This window comes from Callorhinus ursinus, unplaced genomic scaffold, assembly GCF_003265705.2.
Source record: "Callorhinus ursinus isolate GAN/ISIS: 27379988/994484 unplaced genomic scaffold, GSC_fseal_2.0 scaffold45, whole genome shotgun sequence".
Taxonomy (NCBI): Eukaryota; Metazoa; Chordata; class Mammalia; order Carnivora; family Otariidae; genus Callorhinus; species Callorhinus ursinus.
In genome coordinates, this window is record NW_027397107.1 from 3,284,744 (window position 1) to 3,312,288 (window position 27,545).

Genomic DNA, 27,545 nt, shown 5'->3' on the forward strand with positions numbered 1-27,545 from the left:
GGTACATCAAGCTCACCATCTTTTCCCCATATACTCGGTCCTCACCCAGTATTTTCTGTCTTGAGGAATCACCTCATTACCTACTTAGTCATCATGTCAGAAATCCAGGATTCATTCTGAACTTCTTTCTCACTCCCCACATCCAATAACAATCCAGTCCGAAAAGATCTTCTTCATTAACCTCTATAATTTGTCATCCCTTCTCCACCCAGCCTACCCTGTATACCCTAAACTCTTGTTAACCCACCCCTGACCTTCTATTGTTTGGCCAGACCCTGTCCTCTCCAAATAATCTGCCACATTGCCACTTGAGTGATCTTTCTAAAGACAATCCCAACTGACCTATTCCTTGTAAGATTCTTCAGTGACTCCTATCGCAACTTTCAGAATGTTAATGATTGGTTTCCACCTATGCCTGTAACCTCAACTTCTAGCATTATCCCACAGGTATTCTTCACCTCAATTCTACAGAGTCACAGATCCTTAAATACATCTACTGTTACATCTCTTCACCAGTGCTATTCACTCTGCTTGTGATTCCCTTTCTCATCCTGGTTTCTGTAGCTACTACTCAACTTTTCAAAACCTCAAATGTCAAAACATTACCTTGTCCAGAATATTCTTCTTCAGCCCAAACTAAATTATTTTTAATAATAATTCTTTTTAATTATGCAAGCAACACATACTCCTTGTCAAAAACTTGGAAAACAAAAAAGCATGATTCCACTGACAAGTGATTCGCTTTTATTATCCTTTAGAGGAAGAGCCCAAAAGTGAACTGGTATAAAGAGAAACCACTAGCAACATATGAAATGGAAGAATGAAGTAGTAAGCCTTGACCTTTGGGAAGACTAGTCAATAGCAAGCATCAAATAAGATGGTTCAAGAGTAGGAGAGAAAGGAAGAGAGACTGGCTAGGCCACGAAGGGAGATTGGCTAGTCTAGTCTTGGGGTAAAAAGGTGAAAGTGAAAGGGGAAAAAAACAGTAAAATATGAGAGATACGATGGAGGTAGCAGGATACAGAGCATATGTGAGCAAATACATTGATGACAGTATGAATTCAGGAAGGTGACACTGAGAATTCTGGTGCCAGAAATAGAAATGAACAGGAATCGCAGTTGGAATAGCTCGTGGATCTGGGAAGAACAATACTAATTTATTTGAGGCAGAGAAAGGAGCATGCTGAATTGGCAAAATTTGTGGGATCTCCCAGAATGGACATCAAACTGAGCAATAAATGCAGGACCAGAGGCTGAGAGAAAATAAAAGAGGGACCAAAATATGTGAATAACCTCTGCATTTGCAAGTGGATAAGACTCATTTGTTCAACCAGTTTTTACTGAGGACCCTCTACGGGGCCAGACATGGTAGGCATTTGGGGGTATGGTAGTGAGCAATATGTGTGATTCCTGTCCTTAAAGAACTTACATTCCAGTGTGGGAGAATGTCATAATCAAATTATCACACAAATAAATATGTAATTATGAAATGCTATCAGTGCAGTTTAAAAGGTAGTATAATATAACCAGGAGGACTAATTTAGGTAGAGTAATCCCAGAAGACCTCTTAAGGAAGTGATATCAAGCTGAGAGCATAAGGACAGTAAGAGTAGCTAAGAGCATTAGGTAGAAGGCAGCGGGGACAGTATGTGTAAGAGCTTTCTGGCACTTCGCAGAATTGGAAAAACAGCACAAAAGGGGGAAGAGTGAAACCTCTGAGGAGAGGTCAGCAGAAGCTCCCCAAATCAAAAATCAAAAAGAAAAAAAGACTGGACAAAACAAAACGAAAGAACATCCAAGAACTGTGGGACAACTACCAAAGGTGTGGCCTGAGTGTAGTGGGAATACCAGAAGAAGAAAGAGAAAGGAACAGAAGTATTTCAAGCAATAATGACTGAGAATCTCCCCCCAATTAATATCAGACACAAGTCCATAGGACCAGGAGGCTCAGAGAAGACCAAGAAAGGTAAATGCCAAAAAGACTACATGTAGGCATATCGTATTCAAATTGCAAAAAATCAAAGATTAAAAAAAATCTGGAAAGCAGCCAGAGGAATAAAACATCTTACCTATAGAGGAGCAAAGACAAGAATTACATCTGACTTCTCCTTAGGAAACATGCAAGCAAGAAGACAGTGGAGTAAAATATTTAAAGTGCTGAGAGAAAAAAAGCCACCAGCCCAGAATTCTGTACTCTATGAAATTCTCCTTCAAAAGTGAAAGAGAAATCAAGACTTTCTCAGGCAAACAAAAATTGAGGGAAGTTTTTTGCTAGTGGACCTAGTTCTTCAGAGTAGGAAAATGATATGGGTCAAAAATGTGGATCTATATAAAGAAAGGAAGTGCGCTGGAAAATGAATAAAGGAAAATAAAATAAAAACATTAATTTTTCTTATTCTTAACAGATCTAAAAGATTATAGTTTATCAAAATGATAGTAGCAACAATGTATTCAACTGTGTGTGCTTATATATGTGTATTTGTGTAAATATATGCTTACATACACTTACGCATAAGTGAAATGGATGATAGCAATGATATAAGGGTTATAGGGAGAAATCAGGATTTTGGTGTTACTTTTACTTTGCTGCTTGTATTTTCACTATACCCATGAAGCAGTACAGTGTTATTTGAAAGTAAATTTGGACTAGTTATAAATGTATACTGCAATCTGTAGGGCAAAAACAAAAAGTATAACTGATGTATTAAATAAGGAAAGAAAATGCAATCATATAAAATGCTCGATTAAAACTGCAAAAACCAGAACAGTGAACAAAAAAAAAAAAAAAAGGAATATAGAACAAGGGTAACAAATAGAAAACAGTAACAAATATGGTAAATAATCACTTTAAACATCACTGACCTAAATGTACCAATTAAAAGACAAAGATTGTCAGAGTGGATCAAAAAACAAGCTCCAATTATCCATTGTCTACAAGAATCCCTTTTTTAAAGGATAAGCAAAATGTGGTACATCCAGACAATGGAATATTAGTAATAAAAAGAAATGAGCTACCAGGTTATGCAAAGACATGGAGGATACTTAAATGCATACTACTAAGTGAAAGAAGTCAATCTGAAAAGCATACATACTCTATGAGTTCAACTATATGACATCCTGAAAAAGGTAAAACTATGGAGACAAGAAAAAGATCGGTGCTTGCCAGGGCTTACTTGGCGACGATGAATAGGCAAAACAGAGAGGACTTTCATGGCAGTGAAACTACTTTGTAAGATACTCTGCTGGTATAAACAGCCAACAAACATTTGTCAAAACCCACAGAATACACGTCACCAAGAGTAAACACAGACTTTGGGAGATAATGATGTGTCAATGTAGGTTCATTGATCAAAACAAAGGGACCACTCCGGTGCAGGATTTTAATAGCGGACAAGTTTACACATATGAAGGGGCGGGGGATAGACTGGAATTCTCTGTACCTTCTACTCAATTTTGCCGTGAATCTAGAAAATTAAGTCTATTTTTTAAAAGGGTGGGGGTCCAGGAAGAGCCTGGAAAGGCAAGAAAGGATGGTGGATTTCACCATCAGTGCAATGATAAGTCATCGAGGGATTAGGTTTTAAAGCTATCACTTTGGCTGCTGTGTGGAAAATGGACCTGAGAGGAATAATGGTGGAAGCTGAGAGATCAGGAGAGGAGGCTAGCCATGCAGTTTAGGTCAGAGTTGATGAAGGCTTAGACCAAAAAAGAAGTCATGCAAACAGAAAAGAATGGTTGATTAAAAAAAAAAAAAGACTTTTGAATACAGAATAACAATGGATTAGATGTGTGTGTTGAAAGAGGAGAATCAAGAAGGACTCCAGAATTTTGCAGTGAGCAACTGGAGGCCATTTTCTAGATGAGCAGATGGAGGAAGGAGAAGCTACTTTGAAGAGCAAGATCATGGTTCACCTTCGACCGTGTGACATCTGAGATGGCTGGTAGTGCCCGACACTTGGTAGGTGGTTGGGGTGTTGCTCTTAATTCATACTGTTTTTGTTATGAGCATAATAGGGTACGGAATACTAGACATAATTCTTTTAAAATATTTTTCTAGAGATTAAGGGAATGGGGGTGGAATCTCATAATTTCCCTGCCATCCCCATACTATCTCAGCCTCCTGTCCCAGTGCCCTGAATTCTCATACCCACTGCAAGCTGGGGGAGGGCGTGGGGTTCTATGTCTCAGTTCCATGCATCACAGCTTTGCAAACTCCACCCTGAAAAATCCGCTGGAATGCACTCATGCTAATTTTTTAGTAAGTAAGTCACTGCTCCCAAAGACCCAAAACAATAAATTAATTTTAATAAAACAGTAAGTTGTTAAAAGGCTCAAAGAACCTATTGACGTTACCCTTCCAAAGTTGTGGTTCTCTAAATGGGGCCCTGGACCAGCAGCACCAGCATCTTTCATGAACTTGTTAGAAATGTAAATTATCAGGCTCCAGCCCAGATCTACTGGATCAGAAACTCTGGGGGTGGGGGCCCAGCCCCCTGTGTTTTAACAAGTCCTTCAGGTGATTCTGATGCCCTTTCAAGTTGGAGCACCAATGACCTAGACTAGGAATAAGATGTCCTCTACTGCAATCTTTTGAGTCTACCTGGACAAAGTTTACGATATTTTAAATAAATAAAACATAATTTGAAGGTGAGTGATACTCTCTACCATATTTTTTTACATGACAAGTATCAAAGGCAATATTTCATCCGCATAAAGAAGAAAGAGAGTCTCAGTAAGGAGAGTGGGCGTGGCACATGCTGGACCCAGGGGTATGGGAAGCAGGTGTGGCTTACCTGACAAATTCCACTGATGCACATGTCCAGGGAATCTGTGCTGCAGCGAGTTCCATCCAGGACCTTGGGTGCCAGCTCCACTACCAGGTTCTGTCCCCGTGCATGGCACTTGAGCGCACAGGGGGCCGCAGGATCGTTATACCGGGGAAGCCATTCATAATAACGCCCCTGATACTGGACGTCATTGTAGGCGGAGCACTGCTGGGCTCTGAAGTCCTCTGCGTCCGGAGGGCAGTCCTGCGAGCAGAGGAGAAGGGCCACACGCGCATCACTCAGGGAGATCAGCCACCCAAAGGCTGAGCAAGTTTACAAGAGTCTCACGAGACCAGACCCCACCACCGGCCTCTCACCTTGGAGTCACCCCATTTCTCCACCCTATTTAAATGCTCTCTTTTAACCATCTTGCTTTTAATTCTTCCAGGGGACTCCAGGTCTTTATAGGGGATATTAATTATCATCCATGCCTTCAAGAACCATTTCAATGGGAAGGATTACTTGCCCCCACTTTCACCCCAAATTTGCTGTGCTTTGTGAGAACCTGTGTTTGTTTCTCTGTTTCTGTTTCTGTGATTGTTAATTCATGTACCCTCCTTCCCTGGTTTGGGCTCCCAGCCACTGCTTTCCTGGAACCAAGTGCCTGCCTTCAACCCACTGGAGGATGTGGAAAGACAGAACGGAGCTCTTTCAAACTCCGTCTACCACAACAGCAAGGAAATTCTAAGTAAATGCTCTAGGGAGTTCTCATAATAATAGTAAAAAGTGTGCAAGTGTTGATGACTCAGAAATCTTTTTACTTAATTACTAATCCCTCCCATCTCATATTTCCAAAGCCAGATGCTGGCTGACAAAAGGTTACTTTATTCTTCAGAGTTGGGTAAAAACTTCCTAATTGATGGGAATTAATTAATTCTATACAAACTTCCCAATGAAAGAAAACAGATACAGAAAGGCAATAAATTATTTTGTATTTTTTTCTTATTACAAAAGTAATCAATGGTCCTTATAAAACCTTTGGGAAATAGTTTCTACAAAAAAAAAAAAGAATAAAAGACAAAGATTCATGTACCTAAATCTTTACACAAATCCTTGATGATTTCCCCAAAACGAATTTCTGGCAATAAACTTTCTGAGAAAAAGGGTGTGTTTCATGAGCTTTTCAAAATATTGCCAAATTGCCCTCCAGGAATTTCCCTCCTTATCACCAGGCTTCCTAAGTTCCCTTTTTCTCAATCTCTCTTCTCACTTAACATTTTTCTATCATGTTAAATAGAATTTCATTAATTTACATTTCCTTTCATAGGTTTGATCGCTTTCACATATATTTGCTTTTTGTATTAAGTCTTCAAAAATTTCTTGTCTTCTGTCCTTCATTTATCTATTGGAATGTTTGCCTTTTTACTATTTTTAACAGATAAGACTATCAGCCTTCCTAATGAAGTTATTAACTCTTTGCCATCTGTACTGGAAATATTTTCCCCATTTGATTTTGGCTTGGTTGCTTTGCGAAGTCAAGAAGATTTATATTTCCAGGTAGTCAGCTCTATTAATATTTCCTTTTAAGGCTTCTTCCCTCATTAATAAGTTCAGAAATGCTTTTTCTACCCTGCCTAAGAACAAATAAATACTGAAATGTATTTTTCTATCTCTTTTATAGTTTAGCAATTATATTTAACACTTTTTTTAAAGATTTTTATTTATTTATTTGACAGAGAGAGACACAGCGAGAGAGGAACACAAGCAGGGGGAGTGGGAGAGGGAGAAGCAGGCTTCCCGCCGAGCAGGGAGCCCGATACGGGGCTTGATCCCAGGACCCCGGGATCATGACCTGAGCCGAAGGCAGACGCCCAACGACTGAGCCACCCAGGCGCCCCTATTTAACACTCTGTTACACTGGGAATTTATTTTGATGTGTGCTGCAAGGTAAAAACCTAACATTATTTTTTCTACAAATAATTATTATTACATTATCAGCCAGAATCTTAAAATATAATTTCTTTCATTTCTCCCCTTTTTACTACTTAACTTTTGTATCTGGCTGTGTTTATGCTTCTGGCCTTTATAATCTGCCTCAAATCCTTTTTGGAAGTAGGTAGGGAAGACATAAAATATAAGAAATAAACATCCCCCTGGGATTAGCTGTATTAGTTTGTGGTGAATTGTTCCAAAATCTTTAACTGCATCCACATTTTTCTTGTTTCAGAAAGATCAAACCTTAACCCAGGTCACACCTACGGAAGAAAGAGTTGAACTAAAGACTGAAACTGGTTGACCTTTCTCTCTTGAAATGAGGACTATTTTCCGTCCAGCCCCAGGGAAGATCGTCAGTTGATAAAATTGTATGGCGTCTTCATCCCTTAACCACGGCTAGTTTTCTCTGTAACTGACTCTTTGAACCCCAAGCCAAGGAGTGTAAAAGAGCAGAGTGAAAACAGCTTCCCTGACATTAGGCTCACTGATGTGGCCAGCATGCTCTAGGGACCGAAATTTCTTGCTGTCTGACCCCTGACTGCCTTAAACTCCAGAAACCAAAGAAGTTTCACAAAATTAACAAGGTTTAATTAACAGACAGCCAAGGATGCCAGCCTACACTGAGTCCCTGCTGAAAGGGTGGCCAGGTTTGGACACAGGACCCGGCCTCCTTGGCTACAGCTGATTATCAGAGGCAAGCCCCTGGTCCACACCAGGACAGTCTTTCCCAGGAATTCGGAATTGCAATAGAAGAGCTGAGGACTCCACCAGTCTGAGGCTGAGCTAACCATCTCTTTCACGAGATGCCTGTTGAAGCAAAACAAGCCAGTTCTCACAGCAAAGATGAATGAATTAGACATGAAAGAAGGAACAATGACAAACCATGTATTTCAACAAGATTATGTAACTTGGGCTTCTCACTTTCTGATTCCTGGGTCCAGGCCCTCAAGGTGTGCTGATGCCCAAAGTCCATTAAATATCCACACATCAATCCAGTGAATCCCATTTTTCTTGGGCTATTTTGAGTGGGCTTCTGTTCCTGGGAAATGATGATCCCGATGAAGACACCCTTGTATCTGGACAATGCTTTCCTGTTTACAAGGGATCATACGGACATTCCCTGTGAGGTAGGTGGGTCAGAATTATCGTGACCCTCATTTTATAAACAGAGGAAACTGTGGTCCTCAAAGTCTTCAGTCACTAGCCCAAAGACACCCAGCTAGACTATGACAGAGCCAAGACTGATTCTCAAAGTAACAAGTGTTCCATTATATGATACCACTTTCTAGTAATCTTGCAAGACATGGAGGGCTTACGTTAAGCACTTTCATTTACTTGGCATTCTTCCAGTGTCAACACTAAGCCTGTCTAGTCGGCTTCTGCTGGGTCCCCTGCGCTGGCTCAAGACAATCTAGGGATTCTTGTGTCTTAAATAGTTAGTTGACATTTAGGAAGCTTGAATACCAAACATTTTTCTGCTTCCCTTTCCCTGAGAAGCATTTCTTCATATCAGTTAAGACAACACATTTGTTAAATACACTTTGTGGGCTTCGCCTAGGTTACCTGCTGTGGAGAACATAAAAGAAGAATATAATCCACCACTTTCATGTCAAGAGCCTGCTATCTTATTGGAGATGCAGCACCTACTGCATGAAATACACTGACACAGTGGGTTACTGTTTGTATTTATAGATTCACAAGGCTTTGCAGTGAAAGAAATAAAACTGTTGTCCAAGTGTTAAATTAAAAATTGATTAAGTGGCAGGGTGCCTGGGTGGCTCAGTCAGTTAAGCATCTGACTCTTGACTTAAGCTCAGGTCAATGATCTCAGGGTCCTGGGATGGAGCCCAGCATCCGGCTCCATGCTCAGCGGGGAGTCTGCTTGGAATTCTCTCTCACTCTCTCGGTACCTCCCCCTCCTGCATTCTGTCTCTAAAGTGAATAAATAAAAATCTAAAAAAAAAAAAATGGATTAAGTGGAGTTAATAAGGAAAGAATAGATCCTAGATCAGGAAGACTGGACTTAGGAGGGGGCAGCCAGTCTGAAAAGCAGAGGAAGGAGGAGGCGGACAGAGATTAGGGGAAGGAGGACACAACTAGTACTTCTTAAAGGACCATGCCGAAGACAGAGATCTTGTCTCCTTCCTCGAGCCATGGGGATACGCAAACCATTCTCACGGACAACTTAGGGAGAAAGGCCAAGACAGGGAGATCACCTAATAAACAGAGCATTTTTACGCATAAGAGAGACCATTAGCTAAGGGATGATTTATATAATAGGACTGAACCAAGCTTTTATATGGGTTATATATTCAGGTCATTCTTCCCAGATAACCAGCGAGTAGAGACTTAGGAGAAATATGATTTCTACTGTAAGCAAATTTTAAATTTTTATTTTATCTTCATATCCAAGTTGTACTATGCGTTAAATTTTGGGATCCTCTAATATAACCAATGCCAAAATTTCTAGCATGAAAACAAGTTACTGAGAGTAGCCATTATAAGAAGACAGTTAGCAAATGGTGCATCATGGAAAAGTGATGTTTCAGATGAGATTTAAGGGACGGACTGCTGTGGACAGTCTGTAGGACAACTGTAGGAAAGAACACAAAGAACAGAGACACAGCAGAAATGAAGTCAGTAGCGATGAGGGACAGGGACCAGGCATGGCCAGCAAAGGTGAAAGTTTGTGAGCTGACACAAGTCAGGGGAATTAAAAGCAACGAGGATCCACAGAGGGGACTGAAAGCGTGGCACTTCAGGAGGACCTCTGTGATGGCAGCATGGATTGGGGTAGGAACAGTGACAGTGGAAAGTAAAGAACACCTCTAAGAGGAAACTGCCAGAAACTAGCCATCCATAGGATCCATGGCATGAAGAGTCTTTCAAGGGTCACACCAAATGTTGTCTCTTCTGGAAAGCCATCAGGGACCCCACTGTGCAGAATTAACCATTGCTCCCTCTGTGCTCACATAAAAATGTGTTCATGCTGCAAAAACACTCTGACCAAATCAGGATATACTTGTTTTTACAGGTATTTTCCCTTTGCTCTCTTCCAGCCCTGCCTTTGATCCCATAAACCCTGGCATTAAAAAATGAGTAGTCAGTGAATTCAAGTAGTAGAACTCCTTGCTGACAGGCATGGCTTCCCTTGGAAAGTCTCCACTTGCTCTGGGAGATGACTGATAAGGAAAATTCTTAACTGAGGCCTCAGGGGCCCGGCCCTGACCGTCAGGGTCTTTGCTGAGCGCTGACTGGAGGGTTATCTCTGAAGATGGCAGATACCATGGATTAGGGGCTGCTCCAGCCCAAAGCCCCATTTTCCCCAACAGAATGACCCCAGGGAGAGCTGGGGAAGCAAAGCCTGATTTCGCAGGGAGGGCAGTGTGGCCCTCATTGCCTGGCCGCGCCTCCCATTCCTACACACCGGGAGTGGGATTTCTTCCTCTCTGCCCTCCGAATGTGTATCCCCATCACATCCACACTTCCTAACAAAAGGACATTCGATCCTTCCTTGAGTGCCTGGAGCCTATTTTTCTCAGGTATCTTCTGCTGAGGTGGGCAGAGATCAGAAATGGGGCGGTCAAGGTCTGTCTGCATCAAGCCTGACCCTCCCGTTTCGGGGACCCCCTCCCCCCACCTCGGGCCACTGGCGTGGAAGGCCCATGGCCGTGGAGGACTTCGTTTCCGTGACTTCCCTTCCGTTGCCTCTCCTGTCCCTGACTTCGGTCCCTTGCCAACTGTGAATATTCAGAAGGTCTGTCCTATAGCTCCTGGGGTTGGCGATTCTCTAACGGTATCTGAAAGGGGGATGTCCCTGCAATTCCCCCCCCGAGTCATGTGCTCATGAGTTGGGGGGGAGCAGCCATGTTTGAGACTACTATCTGTACTGTCATCAATCATCTAACAAAGCTCCAGACCTTTCAGGCTCCTTTCCAAGAGACAGTCTGGTGCAGCACAGTGGGTAGAAGCCTGCACCCCAGAGCCTGGAGCCCGACTACCTGGGGTCTAGTTCAGCTCTGTGCCCTTGGGCGCATTTCCTACATTTCCTCCTGTGTAAGAGCGGAAATAAGGGGCGTCTGGGTGGCTCAGTCGGTTGAGCATCGGACTCTTGATTTTTGGCTCAAGTGATGATCTCAGGGTTGCGGGATCGAGCCCTGCATTGGGCTCTGCGCTCAGCACAGAGTCTGCTTGAGATTCTCTCTCTCTCTTCCTCTGCCCCTCCCCTGCTCTTTCACATAAATGTTTTTTAAAAAGTGGAAATAAAAATAATATCTACTTTGTAGAGATATTATGAGGATTAAATCAGTTTATTCATGGGTAGGCACTTAGAACAATGTCTAGCATTCAGGAAGCAGTGGATACGTGTGATCTGTTGTTGTTATTATTATTATTATTATTATTATTATTATTATTATTATTACTGAGTTTGGTTAAGAGTTCAAAAGCTGGCACATACAGATACAAGCTCTGTGGTTTTGAGGCCGAGAGCCTGAGCCTTCAGATAATCATGTGGAGGAATAGAAAGAAGTAGAAGCGACCTCTGGGATGGAAGGGAATGGTAGTTCTCTGGGGTCCCCCAACAGTGACCTCTGTTCCTCCATGGAGCAGACTTCCCTGATCGCCACAACAGTGAGGTCCCTCAGGGGGGAACAGAGGATCTTGCAGCCCCATCGGATGGGCTCCCATGCCCCTGGAAATATAGGTGTAGGCATCTCTGAATACAAGGCAAATCTCCCTCATAAGAGTGCCTCATCTTGGAATCACTAAAGGCAACCTCCTTCAGGAGAGTGGGTGATGGGCCCCATTTCCGGGGAAAAGGGAAACCGCTGACTGTTAAGGGGGCATGGCCTGTCTCCCACGGGGACACTGAATGGCCATGAGAAGCAACAGCAGGGGTGCACTGATGGGTCCTCACGTCCCTCCCCAGTGGAGGGAGGTTGCAGACTGGTCCCGCCTCCTGCCCTCTGCACCACCCTGGGTGGCAGGGAGGCGGAGATCTCACAAGGGTGATTCTAAACCCCAATTAGTAAAGCAGGAAGCAACTCAAGAAAAGACGTGACTATCTTTGTACCCTAAGTTCATGTGGTTACATCCACTCAGGGTGCCTGACGTCCTGGGTATGTTTCTATGGTATATTCCCAGGAACACACTGTGTTCTCTCTCCTGGAAAGACCACCAGCCCTGCTGCACAGATCCACTCCAATCTGCGGGAGGGCTTGAGGATGCACGGCAGCAAGGCCTGGCACACGGAGGTGGAGGGGTTTCCCGAGTGCTACAGCTCTGAAAGACCTGCCATGACCCCCCTTATTTCCCTGAAAGAAATTTTGTTAAAAACTCTGAGTTTGCAATGGCAAGCATAGTGATTAATGCCACATTCTTATGAAATCTCTCTAAGGACCCCAACTCTGAGAGCTAGAAAGGGCAACTTTCATGTTGCGGTCCTCCCCACTGGTCACCACCTTTTAAACCTCTATGCCTCACCAGCCTAGAGGTGGTAAAGGTTTCTGCAGGATCCTCGAAGAGGGGACTTCACGTAGAGACAACAGGTCTTCCCAAGACCCACGGAGCCTCAGGGGCCTGGGATCTTCACTCAAGTGCACCCAAGTCCTAACCATTGCACCTAGTATGTGCTGATTTTAGTAGATTACATTGTATGTCTACACTGTATGACTCAACACTCCTAGACCCTCTTAACACTTGTGTTGAAGAAAGGTGCCTTTTTGGAATTAGGGAGAGCAGAAACACACACACACACACACACACACACACATCCAAGAATGAAATCTCAAACGGCAACACTTTGATCTGGACATTCCCCTAGATAGTTTCAGAGTCCTGCTGGCTAGGATACTGTTGTGTAATTTATTGTTGAATGGCTGCAAGGAATTTGTGGTAATTTGTTAAAGCAGCACTTTATAAAGAGGAAAAAAAAACCTAAAAACAAACAACAACAACAAAACAAAACAAAAATATGCACCCAGGCAAAATGTAGTAGATTAACCCTCAGGTTACTAATGCATTCATGTGCTTGCATGGGAAAACAAAGCCAGACTGTGTTTGTAACTAAATGTCTGATCTGCGCTCAAATCAATCTCTCTGCCTCCCGCACCCCCACCCGGACCTCAGCTCATTTAATTAAGCATCACGCACATGTGTCCCCCAAGTCCTCGGCCCTCCAGCCGGTCAGAGAACATGTGAAATCTATTTGCTTTGTGGCCCCAAATTCCTCCAAGGACATGGTGGATACCAATCTGTCTGCCCCAGGGCTGAGTGATATTGGAGTCTGAATGCCCAATAAATAGGTACCCACATTTCCCACTTGATTCTGAAACCAGTTGAGAGAGAAAAACAAACACTTCTGCTTCATCACTGATAAAAACAGACTGAAAACACGGCTGAGCCCTGTGGTCAGAAGGTCCGGCTCACACTATCCACTCACTGTTGCCCAGGCTTGGCAGGGCTGCCCTCCCGGGACAAGTCTGGCTCAGCGGAATAAAGACCCTCAGACAGGACTTCTGTCTTATACCAGCCCAAAACAAGAGGGACAGAGCCCAAGTGAGTGAAACTTTTGAAATAAATTAATTACAACCAAGGGAGAAGAAATGGATTAAAAAAAAATCTAAATCTCACTTAGATTTCCAGATTCTAATAATTTCCTTCTTATTTGCATCATTTTGATTTGGGTCTATATCACGAACAAGGGACATGTTTTAAGTGGAAAATAGGACGGATTCCTTCTGATATTTATTTTGCATTTTCAGATCTGTAAAGCAAAAGGTTTGAATTTTTTTAGTGCTCATCATTGTAGAACAAGAGAGAGGTTTACAAACCTGTCCCTACGTACAATTTCCTTGAATCAGCAATAGAGCACTCTTAAACACATCTTGCAGTGGGCAGGACAGGTGGTTTGTGGCAGGAAAAACAGCAGTAGACCAGCTAAAGCCTGTGCTCTTCCTTTGTGACCGGTGGAAACTAATTTTATCCCAGGGCCCCTCATTTGCAAAAGAGAAATAACCACACCTCGTCTGCCTGTATCTCAGAGACATTGTGGGGATCCAGTGACATACCGTGCGTAAAGCACTTTCAACTTTGAAGGCACTTACAGGTATCAGGTATTGTTTCTATGAATTCAGAAATTACTAAATATTTACCAAATCAGTTTACAAATGTGAAATGGCCTAAAAAGGTAGTACACAAGGAAGGTGTGAGATACACAAAATCTGTTGTCAAAAAAATGTTTCAATTTTCCTCAAAGGGTACCAAGGGGCCATTAGCTTTACAGTACACATAATCTTCCAACTTAACACATGAACATTATTAGATTATAGATTTTTATTACAGAACTTACATGATTGCTGCAGGTCTTATATCGAATATTCTGTCCTTCACAATTCCTAGGGAAGGGAGGGAGGGAGGGAGGAAGGAAGGAAGAAAAGAAGGGAGGGAGGGAGGGAGGGAGGGAGGGAAGGAGGGAGGAAGAGAGGCAGGTCAATACAAGGTGATACTGATAAAACTATTATTAGTCCACGTTACCTCAGAGATTCAAAGTTTAAATTCTAAGAAATAACATTCAAGAATCAGGAGGGCAAAAATCTCATGAAAGTGTCACTTTAAATAGAGAGTGAATTCTTTAGTTGAATTATATGTAATGACATTACTTACGTGCAGTTTTTACCCTGGGAGCCATATAACCACTGAAATAAATGTATAACGTGTGTGCATACTTGTGGGTTTTTTTCTGTGAAAAAGAATAGGAAACTACGGGTAGACGCATCCATGCACCATGTCCCTCACTCCCTGAAGGAACCTAAGTTGGCTGGGCTCTCCATGACCTCCTTCTGTAATTGATACAACGGTCTCTGTTAGACATTTGCTTGAGGCAACGCTTCTCCAATTTATTCCAACTACTGGCCTTACTGAATGGAAGCTACAAAATAGTGTCCAGGTGACTTTCTTGGGAGGCTGGTGCTATAGGGTCTGAAGTCATCTATAGGCTTGAGAATCCTCCAGGAATGACCGCCACGAACCCTATCCTCCCCTCCAGCCACTGGGTCTAGAACCCTGCCCCTCCTCCTCTAGGCAGATTCTTCCTTTGGATGCTTGAGATTCCATCTGCCAGGTACTTTCCTCCATCAGTGCTTGCTGCTTCATAGTTCATATTAACTCCTTAAAGTTAGCTGGCCTGCCCATGGTACCTTTCCCAACTTTTCAACTACACATTCTTACCTTTGGTTTTCCTGGTCAGTTCAATGGCAGATTTGCAGCAAAGAAAGCTAAACACAGGCTTAACCCAACATCTTGCATTGCAAGTCAGTTGATACTATTTCAATGTTTTAAAATATTTAGTCCTAGAAGAATAGAATTTTTTTTAATTTTTAAAAAAATGTTTAAAGATTTTTTTAACTTGAGAGAGAGAGAGAGGGAGAGATCACAAGCAGCGGGTAAGGGGCAGAGGGAGAGGGAGAAGCAGGCTCCCCACTGAGCAAGGAGCCTGATGCAGGTCTCTAACCCAGGACCCTGGGATCATGACCTGAGCCGAAGGCAGACGCTTAACGACTGAGCCACCCAGGTGCCCCCCGATTCTTGATTTTGACTCGGGTCATGATCTCAGGTTCCTGAGATGGAGCCCTGTGCTGGGCTCACTGCTCAGCCAGGAGTCTGCTTGAGATTTTCTCTTTTACTCTCCCTCTGCCCCTCTCTAAAAAAAGAAAAGTGGATCTGAGTGGATCTGATTTTTGGCTGGTATGGTTTAAATAGGAGCCTCTATGAAATAACTGATAATCTATTTCAGTAATATGCAATTCATTGCACATATTTGCTGATGATTCCATTTTTACTGATTACAAAAAGAGTAAGTGAAAACTAATAATATGCCAAGAAGTACAAAGGAGACTAATCAATCTTTCAAAATCCCATCACCAAGACCTTCACTCTCAATATTTTGGCATTTAATGATCCAGCGTTTCTGCATGACTTACAGATGTGAAACCATACTACTAATTCAACTTCGTATTAGTTTTAATCTAATATAACAAGTAGTCCCCCCATTTTATTACTAATTCTTTGGAGAAATTGTTTTAATAACTATATAATAGTCCATTATATAGACATTACATTTTTTGTAGGTCTGAATTTAAATTTTAATTGTGGTAAAATACACATAACATAAATTTACCATCTTAACCATTTTTAGATACACAATCCAGCATTAAGTATATCCACATTGCTATAGAAACATGACATTTTATGGTTATTTATGCTGCCTCCTTTTTCCCCATGCTTTTTAAATTTACATACAGTAAAATCCACTCTTTCGGGGGTGTACAATTTTATGAATTTTGACAGACCCATCCTCCACATGACCAATTTTCTTTTAACGGTGTGATTATTTTGTATTTTGTCATGTCTGACACTTTATGATGCTGCTTTCCGCTTTTTCTTTCTTTGCAATCATTCTCAAACTCAGACTTTTCCATTTTCATCTCATACCATACCTTCTTCCTGTCTGTTCAAATTGTAGCACATACCCCTAATGGGATTAAGGAGACAGGCATATGGGAGGAAGAACTTTGGGGGTGAAAACAAAAAAACAAAAAAAAAAACAGTATTACAGATAATGCTTTCCAAGCATTATCTGCTTGGAAATGATAGTTACATTTCTGAACTTAAAGGCAGACAAGGTATCCAATCAGTGGCCCCTGTTTAATACAATTGTCATGACTTGTGGATTAGAACATCTTCCCAGATGCTATCGTAGTAATAGGTTGACCCAGTCTTAGCATTTTGTAACACTGCCTATTTCCTCTTCTTGTGTCTTGTCATAGGTACATGACTCTGAAATTTATTAAACTTTCGATGAGGCTACATCAAACTTGAAACATCCAAGAAGCACCAAACTGGGAGGCTGGTGGGGCAAACGGTATTAGGGTGGAGAAGTCTCTCTCTTGGTTGAGGGTTAGTGATGCTCTTCTCCTGGAAGACAGAGTTATGCCAGTGGACAAGGTCATGTACTTACACAACTTATTTCAGTGTGCTTTTATTTGAGGGGGGAAAAAAAAGAAGAAAATAAATTACAGAAAAAGTGAAAGGGGTAACTTAAAGAACTCTGTTTAATTTTAGGAAGGCCCCAACTGAGGAAAGCAGCTAATAGGTTAGGGAAGTGATAACCAAAAGCTTTTGTACCACACTGACTTAGAACCCTAAAAGGCTTTTAATTCTACTGTCCAGAGAGCAGGCAAATTGCAAAGACACATGTTAAGACAGTACTTGAATTGAAATACTGATATACAAAAAACAAACAAAATGTAGAAACCTACAAAGAAAGACATTTTCTTTAAAAGTGTTCTGGAACTTCAGAAAAAAAAATGATTTCAGATGCATTGTTACCAACTGTGTAACTTTAGCTGTTTAAATGAAAAGCAAAACTACTTTTGTAGGGGCACCTGGGTGGTTCACTCAGGTAAGCATCTGCCTTCAGCTCAGGTCATGATCCCAGGGTCCTGGGATCGAGCCCCACATCGGGCTCCCTGCTCAGCGGGGAGCCTGCTTCTCCCTCTCCTCCCTGCTTGTGTTCTCTCTCTTGCTGTCTCTGTCACTATTTGTCTCTCTCTCTCAAATAAATAAAATCTTTAAAAAAAAAAAAAAGAAAAGAAAATCTACTTTTGTAAAAAGAAATTTAAAACTAAAAGGAAAGAACATATCCTTGAACAGTTTATGGCTGTGTCTCAGGTCTGCTGGTATAGACGACACAGTCATGGTCTACACCCCACTGCCATCTGCTATGCCCCGATTGCAAGCCTAGCATCCAGGAGGCACAAGCTTCTGTCTTAACTGATGAGCCTGGAAATCGAAACCTACGACATGAGGATATCTCCACGACCGATCCCACTACAAGTGCAGCAAAGTGATATGGAAAGAGCATTTTACTGCATGAACTCTCAAAATAGAAAGTACCACTCTGGACTCATTCCTTCTCCAGCAACTTCTTAATGTGAACCTACTAAGTACCAGTTCATACTATTGAAACTATCTCTCAATTCCCCTAACAAATCAGTAGTAAGATTTTTTTTTTTAACCCAACCATCTGGCCAAGATTTTTAACGTTCTACTTCACTTCAGCCCAACACACAGTAAACTCACTGACTGGTCTCTATTGATGTGGTATGCCTTGGTTACAATTTAGTATGAAAATGAATGACCACTTTATGAAACAGGCACAAAATGAAATTCAAGTTATTTTAAAGTTAAGGACACTGGAGTCCTAATTCCCCAAGCAGGAACCTGCCAGCTTATTCTGGAAATAATTCCTTTGGCCCGAAGCAACTGAGCTGCAGAAATAATTACTTCCAAGTTTTTAATTTCATTCTAATTATTATATGCAAAAGCTAATGGTTATCAGGAGTATATGAAAATTCAAGAACATCATTTCACAATTATGTATTTTCTATCCATTACAACATTCATAACACCCTGAAACTGGAGATTTTTGAAGCCATAAATTTATGAATATATAAAAAACATATGTTGATTCCACATGAGGATACATTAAAAACATTAATAAAATTTCCCTGGAGTTCACAGCAGTATAATTTATTACATTCATTTGATGATATATTGACTCAAATACTAGTGTCTTAAAGACTGAGAAGCATGTGTTTTGAAGAATAAAAATATATTAATTTTTTAAATAGTAGTTAACTTAAACCTGTTTCCCATGGTTGGCAGTTGACTAGTATATCGAGTTACAAATTCCTGCATGAGAGACATTCTGGCTGGGTTATGCTCTGCAGTGCAAAAGCACTGACTGTGAATTTAAATATAATCAAATCCTGAAATAACATTATCCGAAAAGAAATAAATGAGCAAAATAGCTGCATTCATCCCCTCCCCTAAATCATGAATTTAAATAAGCACCTTGATAAAAAGAGAAGGCACTGAAATGCTTTCAAAAGCTTTGGGATGGTGCTTTGTTTGATTTTATATGTAACCACCTCCATCTTCCTTCTTCAAGAGAAATGGGCCACAGAGCTCCGTATTTATGAATATTTAACAAGTCTCTAAGGCTCTCCTAGGATAAAGAGACCTGATAAGCTTTCCAAGGGAAGTAGTTTTCCTTCTTAAGAATCTCAGAGTACTTTCAAAATGACAGTAAAGTTCTTAATATGGGAGGGGGTCAGGAATGATTAGAGTTTGAGGCTGCCCAAAAGGTGGGGAGCAGGGATGAGCTGAACCATTAATGCAGCTGCTGCCCTTCTTTTGAATTAATCTAATTCAATTTTCATGCAGAGACATGATGTTACTGTCCCTGTTTCTCATCAGAGACACAGAGTGAGTGGAGGTGCCATAGGCCTGGCCCCATGCCAGGAACCAAACCGGAGACAGGACATATATCACCATACATTTATCTGACTAAAAATACAAGACATACTATTTTCTCATTTAATTTTTTTAATACTTGATTAGGATCTTTTCTAACCTGATATATTTGTTCAAATTAGCTGAGCTCAGGGAGTAAACAAATTTGGAGATTCTCAGGCCTAAGAGCAAATTTTAGAAGACAGGTTAAGATTTGTGCATAAACAGACTAAAAAACACTGAAGTCCTAAAAAACTGAAAAAAAAAATTAAGCAAGTACTACTTCGGGATGAACATTTGAAATAGAGTAGCAATATGTATAACTGAATTGTTTTCGTGTTCTTACAAGTATTCTTTTATGAAATGTTTTAAGTCCACAAAAAAAGTAAGAATGACACAAACTACATATACCCACTAGAAAGCCTCATCATTTCTTAAAGTTTTCTTTGGAATTATTTTTAAGAAACCTATCATGACAAATAGGGTGCAAGTCCCCGGCCAAACCCCCTCAATCCTATTGCCTTGCCTCCCTCTGCTAAGGTAACTAAGTAGATGGTATCATAGGGTGCATGACCTTCCACAGCTTGATTTTTTAAATTTGTATCAACACCATGTTTTTGAGAACATCCATGTTGATAGACCCAACTTGAATTCATTTTTTATGGTTCCATAGGAACCCAATGTATAAATACACCACCCTGTATTTATCAATTCCTTTTTTTTAAAGATTTTATTTATTTGAGAGAGAGAGAATGAGAGAGAGAGAGCACATGAGAGGGGGGAGGGTCAGAGGGAGAAGCAGGCTCCCTGCAGACTCCCCGCCGAGCAGGGAGTCTGTTGTGGGACTCGATCCCGGGACTCCAGGATCATGACCTGACCGAAGGCAGTCGCTTAACCAACTGAGCCACCCAGGTGCCCTATCAATTCTTTTTTTTTTTTAAGATTTTATTTATTTGGCAGAGAGACAGTGAGAGACAGAACACAAGCAGGGGGAGTGGGAGAGGGAGAAGCAGACTCCCCGTTGAGCAGGGAGCCCCACGAGTGGCTTGATCCCAGGACCCTGGGATCATGACCTGAGCCGAAGGCAGACGCTTAATGACTGAGCCACCCACGTGCCCCAATTCTTTTTCTTTTTTATTGGCCAATTTTCCTAAAGTTTATGAAGATTCTGCAATAAACAATCTTACACAATCCCCTTAGGTATATCTGCATGCATTTCTCTGGGATATATAGCTGGGAGGGACTGTTCTGCTGTGGGCACTTACACCTTCACTATGACTAGATGTTTATAAACTGCTCTCTAAAGCAAGAGTACCAATTTTCACCCCCATTCGTAGCGCAGGAAGGTTCTTATTTGCACACATGTAGGTCAATATTTGGCATTTTGAAATGTTTTAAGTTTTTCCCCAATCTGAAGAATATAAAATATCTCACTTCGTATTCTTTCATGTCTTTTTGTGAATGAGGTTAATATTGCCATTTGTTTTTGATTATGCAGGTTTCCCTTCTGTGGATTTCCTGTCCCTATTCCTTCTTCATTTTTCTACAAGTTTGTTTTTGCTTTTGTTTTTTGTTGTTGTTTTTGCTTTTGTTTTACTGGTATGTAGAAGTTACTTAGATATTTCAGATATTAATCCCTTATGGTCTATATTCACTGTCAAGAGTCTCCCACTCTAGGCTTTTCTTTTGGTTTATAGTATATTTTTATGATATAAAATTGTGTAGTGGACTTGAATTTATCAATATTTTCCTTAAACTCTTTGTATCTTAGTTAAGGAATAACCCACTACCCAGAGATCATAAAGACATTCTCTGGTATTTTCTTCTAAATGTTTTCAAGCTTTGCTTTTCATAAGTAGACTTTAATGCACCTAGAATGTATTCCTTATGTGTATTGACATTTTCTAATATTTTCCATTTGGATATCAATAATCATACCTGAGCCCCACATACTGAAGATCCACCCTTTCTCTAAAAAAATTTAGTGCCACCTCTAATATATTTCAAATGCTCATATATACATGTTTTTGTTTCTTGGATCTCCATTTTGCTACATTGGTCTCTTATTTGTCCCCATGCTACTGTGGTAGTTAAATTTCTTAAATTTCAGTGTCTGGGCAAGTTACCCATTTTGTTGTTTGAAAAACTGTTTTCATTACCTTTGCATTTCCATATGATTCTTAGAACTGGAATTACACTTAATTTAAAGATTAATTTGGTGGGAAATGTATTTTTATGATGTTGTGACTTCCTATTTATGTTCATAGTATATCTCACCATTTATTTAGGTGAGATTTTAAATCTTTCATAAAGGTCTTGTACAGCTACTGAATATTTTACAAGGCACCTCATATTTTGTTAGTAGTGTAAATGGCATCTTTATGAAATTTTGCTTTCTCAGTTCTTGCTACCATGTAAGAATACAGTTGTTATCTGTGCATCAATCTTGTTTACAGTACTAGGACTCTTATCAGTCCTATTTTTTTATGTGTAGATATTCTTAGATTATATCTTAGACAATCAGGTAGTCTCTGAATCCTGAGAACTTTATTTTTTCCTTTCTTATTCTTATACTTTGTATTTCTTTTTCTTGCCTGATTATACTGACTTAGGGCCTCAAAAACAATAACAAATTTAAACAATGACAGCAGGCATTCTTATTTTATACCTAATATCAGAGAAAATGCATGATATTTTACTATGGAGGATGGTATCTACTATAAATTAAAAGAGTACACCTCTATTTCTAGTTTGCTAAATTTTTCTTTTCAATTATGAAAAAAATGTATCAATGTAGATAACTGTAATTTGTCTCTCTTATGTCATCAGTGCTGTGCCTGATGGTGCTTACTCATGGCAAATATTTCCTTTTGTATTATGTATCTTAGGATTGCAACCTAATCTTAAATAAAGGATCTGCTGATAGGAATAGGAATCCCATAGAGCCTGCCTTGGTGGTCTGTCCCTCCACATCTTTTATTACTGCCAGTAGCCTCAGAGCTATCAAGGGTTACAAGACCACTTTTGATATTCATTTCTCATCTCAAAGCTTCCACAATCATATGGGACATATACATTCAACTCAATATGTACAATATATGTAAATCAATGTACATGTACCTCAAACCCATAGAACAGGTCCATTGTTCCCAAGTGGAAACTTTTTTTAATTAGTGTTGAGACCAAGAATTTAAAATTTTCTATGCTGGTATGTGGTTTTGTTTTTGTTTTGTTTTGTTTTGTTTTTTTGGTCCCAGTCCATCTGTTTAGGAAACACATGGACTTCAAAGGTCCTGCCTTTATATTCTGGTTGGAGTTCCTATGCTGTGCCTCATATACACTCAAGACTTGATCTGTTGTGATTATGAAGGAATTAAAACTCAACAGCCCGAGTTCTGGATACCAAGAGATTCCCTCTCCATTCCCCAGACAGGCACAGAATCAGGTATGCACTTCTTGGTCTGGTATTCAGTTACCTCTTTGTTTTTTTGGCTCTGTGCATTCCCTTTAATTTCTTCTAGGTTCACCTATACTTTTTTATTAAGGCTTGTTAATGCTGTGGAGTTTTTTTTTAATCCAATTAACATACAGTGTTAGATTAGTTTCAGATATACAATATAGTGATTCAACAATTGTATACATTGCTCAGTGCTCATCACGAGGAGTGTACTCTTGACCCCCTTTACATATTTCACACCCCCCAACCTCCTCACCTCCAGCAACCACCAGTTTGTTCTCTGTATTTAAGAGTCTAGGGTTTGGGGTTTTTTTGTGTTTTTGTTTTTTTTTTGGTCTCTTTTTTCTTTGTTTTGTTTCTTATGTTCCATATATGAATGAAATCTTATGGTATTTGTCTTTCTCTGATTGCCTTATTTCACTTAGCATTATACCCTCTTGCTCCATCCATGTTGTTGCAAATGGCAAGATTTCATTCTTTTTTCCGGCTGAGTAACAGTCCATTGTGCACATATACCACATCTTCTATAACCATTTGTCTATAGATGGACATTTGGGTTTTTTCCATATCTTGGCTATTGTAAATAATGCTACAACAAAGGGTGCATATTTCTTTTCGAATTTCTGTTTCCATTTTCTTTGGGTAAATACCAAGTATGGAATTACTAGATCACATGGTAATTCTATTTTTAAATTTTTGAGGAACCTCCATACTGTTTTCCACAGTGGCTGCACCAATTTGCATTCCCACATCAGCCATAGATATGTCTCCTCTGGCAAGGGAAATAAAAGCAAAATTAAACTACTGGGACTACAACAACAAAAAAAGCTTTTGCAGGCAAACCAAACCATCAACAAAACAAAACGGGGATCTACTTAATAATAGAAGATATTTGCAAATGATATATCCAATAAGAGGTTTATTCCAACATATATAAAGAACTTATACAACTCAACACCAAAAAAGGAAATAATCCAATTAAAAATGGGCACAGGACCTGAATAGACATTTTTCCAGAGAAGACAAAGAGATGGCTGACACATTGAAAAGATGCTCGGAAGGGAGCGGAGCAAGATGGCGGAGGAGCAGGAGACCTGGATTTCGTCTGGTCTCAGGAATTCAGCTGAATAGGGATCAAACCATTCTGAACACCGACGAACTCAACAGGAGATCAAAGAGGAGAGTAGCAACAACTCTCTGAACAGAGAAGCGACCACTTACTGGAAGGTAGGACGTGCGGAGAAGTGAATCCGAGGCGATATTCGGGAGGATAGACGGCGGGGGAGGGGGCCTCCGTCGGCCGCTTCTGGCAAGTGCTAGAGCCGCGGAGCACAAAATCGGACCATTTAGAAGTCGGCTCCGCGGAGGGACGTCGCTCCAGTGGCTAAGCGGGGGTGGAACCCTCGTGGGACAGTGTGGTCTCAGGACCCTCGGGGTCACAGAAAGACCAGGGGTGCCTGAGTGCGGCAGAGCTCCCGGGTATCGGAGCGGGGAAGCCGGCTGCAGAGACGGAGCCGAGGCGCGGACTCTCAGCTCAGGGTGGCCATAAACTGTGATCGGTGACACAGTCGCGCCACTGCTCCTCCAGCAGGGACCCAACAAGCAGCAGAGCCAGGGAGACTCCCCTTCCTCCCCTGGGAGGAGCGGCGCAGGAACGCACCGCAGGGATCTGCTGGGTTTGGAGCCTCCACACGGGGTCGGGTGCCGGAGATAGAAACGCTCGGTCACAGGCCGGGTGAGCACGGAGTGCGGCCGGAGACCGGGGACACGGGAGTGACTGCTTTTCTCTGGGGGCGCACTGAGGAGCGGGGCCCCAAGTTCTCAGCTCCTCCGGGTGGAGATGGGGAGGCCACCATTTTCACCCTGGTCCTCCAAGGCTGTACCGAGAGCTTGCAGGGAACAAAAGCTCCTGAGAGCAAACCGGAGCAGCTTGCTTAGCCCGGACCGACAAGGGCGGGGCAATTTCGCCTCCGGCAAAGACATTTGGGAACCACGGCAACAGGCCCCTCCCTCAGAAGATCCGCAGGAACAGCCAGCAAGCCAAGACCAAGTTTACCGATCAAGGAGAACGGGAGGACTCCAGCGCTAGGGGAATACTGCACATAGAATTCACGGCTTTTTCACCATGATTCATTACTTTTTCAAAGTTAATTTTTTTAACTGTTTTTTTTAATTTTTCTTTTTCCCTTTTTCAACCAACAACTTATCAATCCCTTTTTTAAAAAAACATTTTTTATTTTTCATTTTTAGAGTCATATTTTATCCCTTCATAGTAGTTACCCTTATTTTTGGCATATATATATAAGTTGTTCTTTCTTTAAAATTTTGATATACAGTTTCCTCTAACAGATCAAAATATACCCTAAATCACTAGTGTATGGCTTTGTTCTAGTCTCCTGCCTGATCACAGTCTCTCCCATTTTTTTTCTTTTTTTTTTTTTTTTGAAATCTTCTTCTTTCTTCTTTCAAACAACTTCTTATCAATTCCGTTTATAAAACCTTTTATAATTTTCACCTTTACAGTCATCTTCCATCCCTTCATTGTATCAACCTTTATTTTGTACATATATAAGTCTTTCTTCCATTAAAATTTTAGGAGGCACTTTCTTCTAACAGACCAAAATACACCCAAAATCTAGTGTGTGGCACTGATCTATGCACTAGCCTGATCATATTTGATCATATTCTGTTTTTTATTTGTTTTGTTCTGTTTTTGTTTGTTTTTATCTTTTTCTTTTTCTTTTTTTTCTCTTTCTTTTTTCTTTCTTTCCCTTACTTTTCCCCTGGTTTCAGGTCTTTTCTGATTTGTATAGAGTATATTTGCTGGGGACGTTGTTAACCTGTTAGCATTTTGTTCTCTCATTCATCTATTCTCCTCTGGACAAAATGACAAGACGAAAAAAATCACCTCAGCAAAAAGAACAAGAGGTAGTACCGTCTGCCAGGGACCCACTCGATAGGGACATTAGCACGATGTCGAACCTAGAGTTCAGAATCATAATTTTAAAGATAATAGCTGGGATTGAAAAAAGCATGGAAGTTATGAGAGAAACCCTTCCTAGAGAAATAAAAGAACTAAAATCTAACCAAATCGAAATCAAAAAGGCTATTAATGCAGTGCAATCAAAAATGGGGACACTAACTGCTAGGATGAATGAGTCAGAAGAGAGAATCAGCGATATAGAAGACCAAATGATGGAAAATAAAGAAGCTGAGAAAAAGAGAGATAAACAACTACTGGATCAAAAGGGCAGAATTCGAGAGATAACTGATACAATAAAACGAAACAAAATTAGAATAATTGGGATCCCAGAAGAAGAAGAAGGGAGAGAGGGGCAGAAGGTATATTGGAGCAAATTATACCAGAGAACTTCCCTAATGTGGGGAAGGAAACAGGCATCAAAATGCAGGAGGCACAGAGAACCCCTCTCAAAATCAATAAAAATAGGTCAACACCTTGACATCTAATAGTAAAACTTATGAGTCTAAGATACAAAGAGAAAATCCTGAAAGCAGCTCGGGAGAAGAGATATGTAACCTATAATGGTAGAAACATTAGATTGGCAACAGACCTATCCACAGAGACCTGGCAGGCCAGAAAGGACTGGCAAGATATCTTCAGAGCACTAAACGAGAAAAATATGCAGCCAAGAATACTATATCCAGCTAGGCTGTCCTTAAAAATACAAGGAGAGATCAAAAGCTTCCAGAACAAACAAAAACTAAAGGAATTTGCAAACACAAAACCAGCCCTAAAAGAAATATTGAAAGGGGTCCTCTAAGCAAAGAGAGAGCCTAAAAGCAGCATAGACCAGAAAGGAACACAGACAATATACACTCACAGTCACCTTACAGGCAATACAATGACACTAAATTCATATCTTTCAATAGTTACCCTGAATGTAAATGGGCTAAATGCCCCAACCAAAAGACGCAGGCTATCAGACTGGATTAAAAGACAAGACCCATCAATATGCTGTCTGCAAGAGACTCATTTTAGACCCAAAGACACCCCCAGATTGAAAGTGAGGGGGTGGAAAACCATTTACCATGCTAATGGACACCAAAAGAAAGCTGGGGTGGCAATTCTTCTATCAGACAAATTAGATTTTAAAACAAAGACTGTAATAAGAGATGAGGAAGGACACTATATCCTACTTAAAGGGTCTATCCAACAAGAAGATCTAACAATTGTAAATATCTATGCCCTGAATATGGGAGCAGCCAATTATATAAGCCAATTAACAACAAAAGCAAAGAAACACATTGACAACAATACAATAATAGTGGGGGACTTTAACACTCCCCTCACTGAAAGGGACAGATCATCTAAGCAAAAGATCAACAAGGAAATAAAGACTTTAAACGACACACTGGACCAAATGGACTTCACAGACATATTCAGAACATTCCATCCCAAAGCAACAGAATACACATTCTTCTCTAGTACCCATGGAACATTCTCCAGAATAGATCACATCCTAGGTCACAAATCAGGTCTCAACCGCTACCAAAAGATTGGGATTATTCCCTGCATGTTTTCAGACCACAGTGCCTTGAAACTAGAACTCAATCACAAGAGGAAAGTCGGAAAGAACTCAAATCCATGGAGGCTAAAGAGCATCCTACGAAAGAATGAATGGGTCAACCAGGAAATTAAAGAGGAATTTAAACGATTCATGGAAACCAATGAAAATGAAAACACAACTGTTCAAAATCTTTGGGATACAGCAAAGGCAGTCCTGAGAGGAAAGTATATAGCAATACAAGCCTTTCTCAAGAAACAAGAAAGGTCTCAAATACACAACCTAATCCTACACCTAAAGGAGCTGGAGAAAGAACAGCAAATAAAGCCTAAACCCAGCAGGAGAAGAGAAATCATAAAGATCAGAGCAGAAATCAATGAAATAGAAACCAAAAGCACAGTAGAACAGATCAACGAAACTAGGAGCTGGTTCTTTGAAAGAATT

General features: G+C 40.8%; 1 protein-coding gene across 5 annotated transcripts in view; it reads right to left on the minus strand.

Annotated features, from left to right (window-relative positions):
* ADAMTSL3 (ADAMTS like 3) overlaps positions 1–27,545 on the minus strand; it is a 359,890-nt gene that overhangs the window by 198,292 nt on the left and 134,053 nt on the right. For all 5 annotated transcript variants that reach the window (XM_025893321.2, XM_073882182.1, XM_073882183.1 and 2 more), the window contains exons 5-6: positions 14,113–14,158; positions 4,794–5,030 (exon numbers count right to left, since the gene is read on the minus strand). In XM_025893321.2, coding sequence (XP_025749106.2) covers positions 4,794–5,030; positions 14,113–14,158 — 283 coding nt within the window. The remainder of the gene's footprint in view (positions 1–4,793; positions 5,031–14,112; positions 14,159–27,545) is intronic.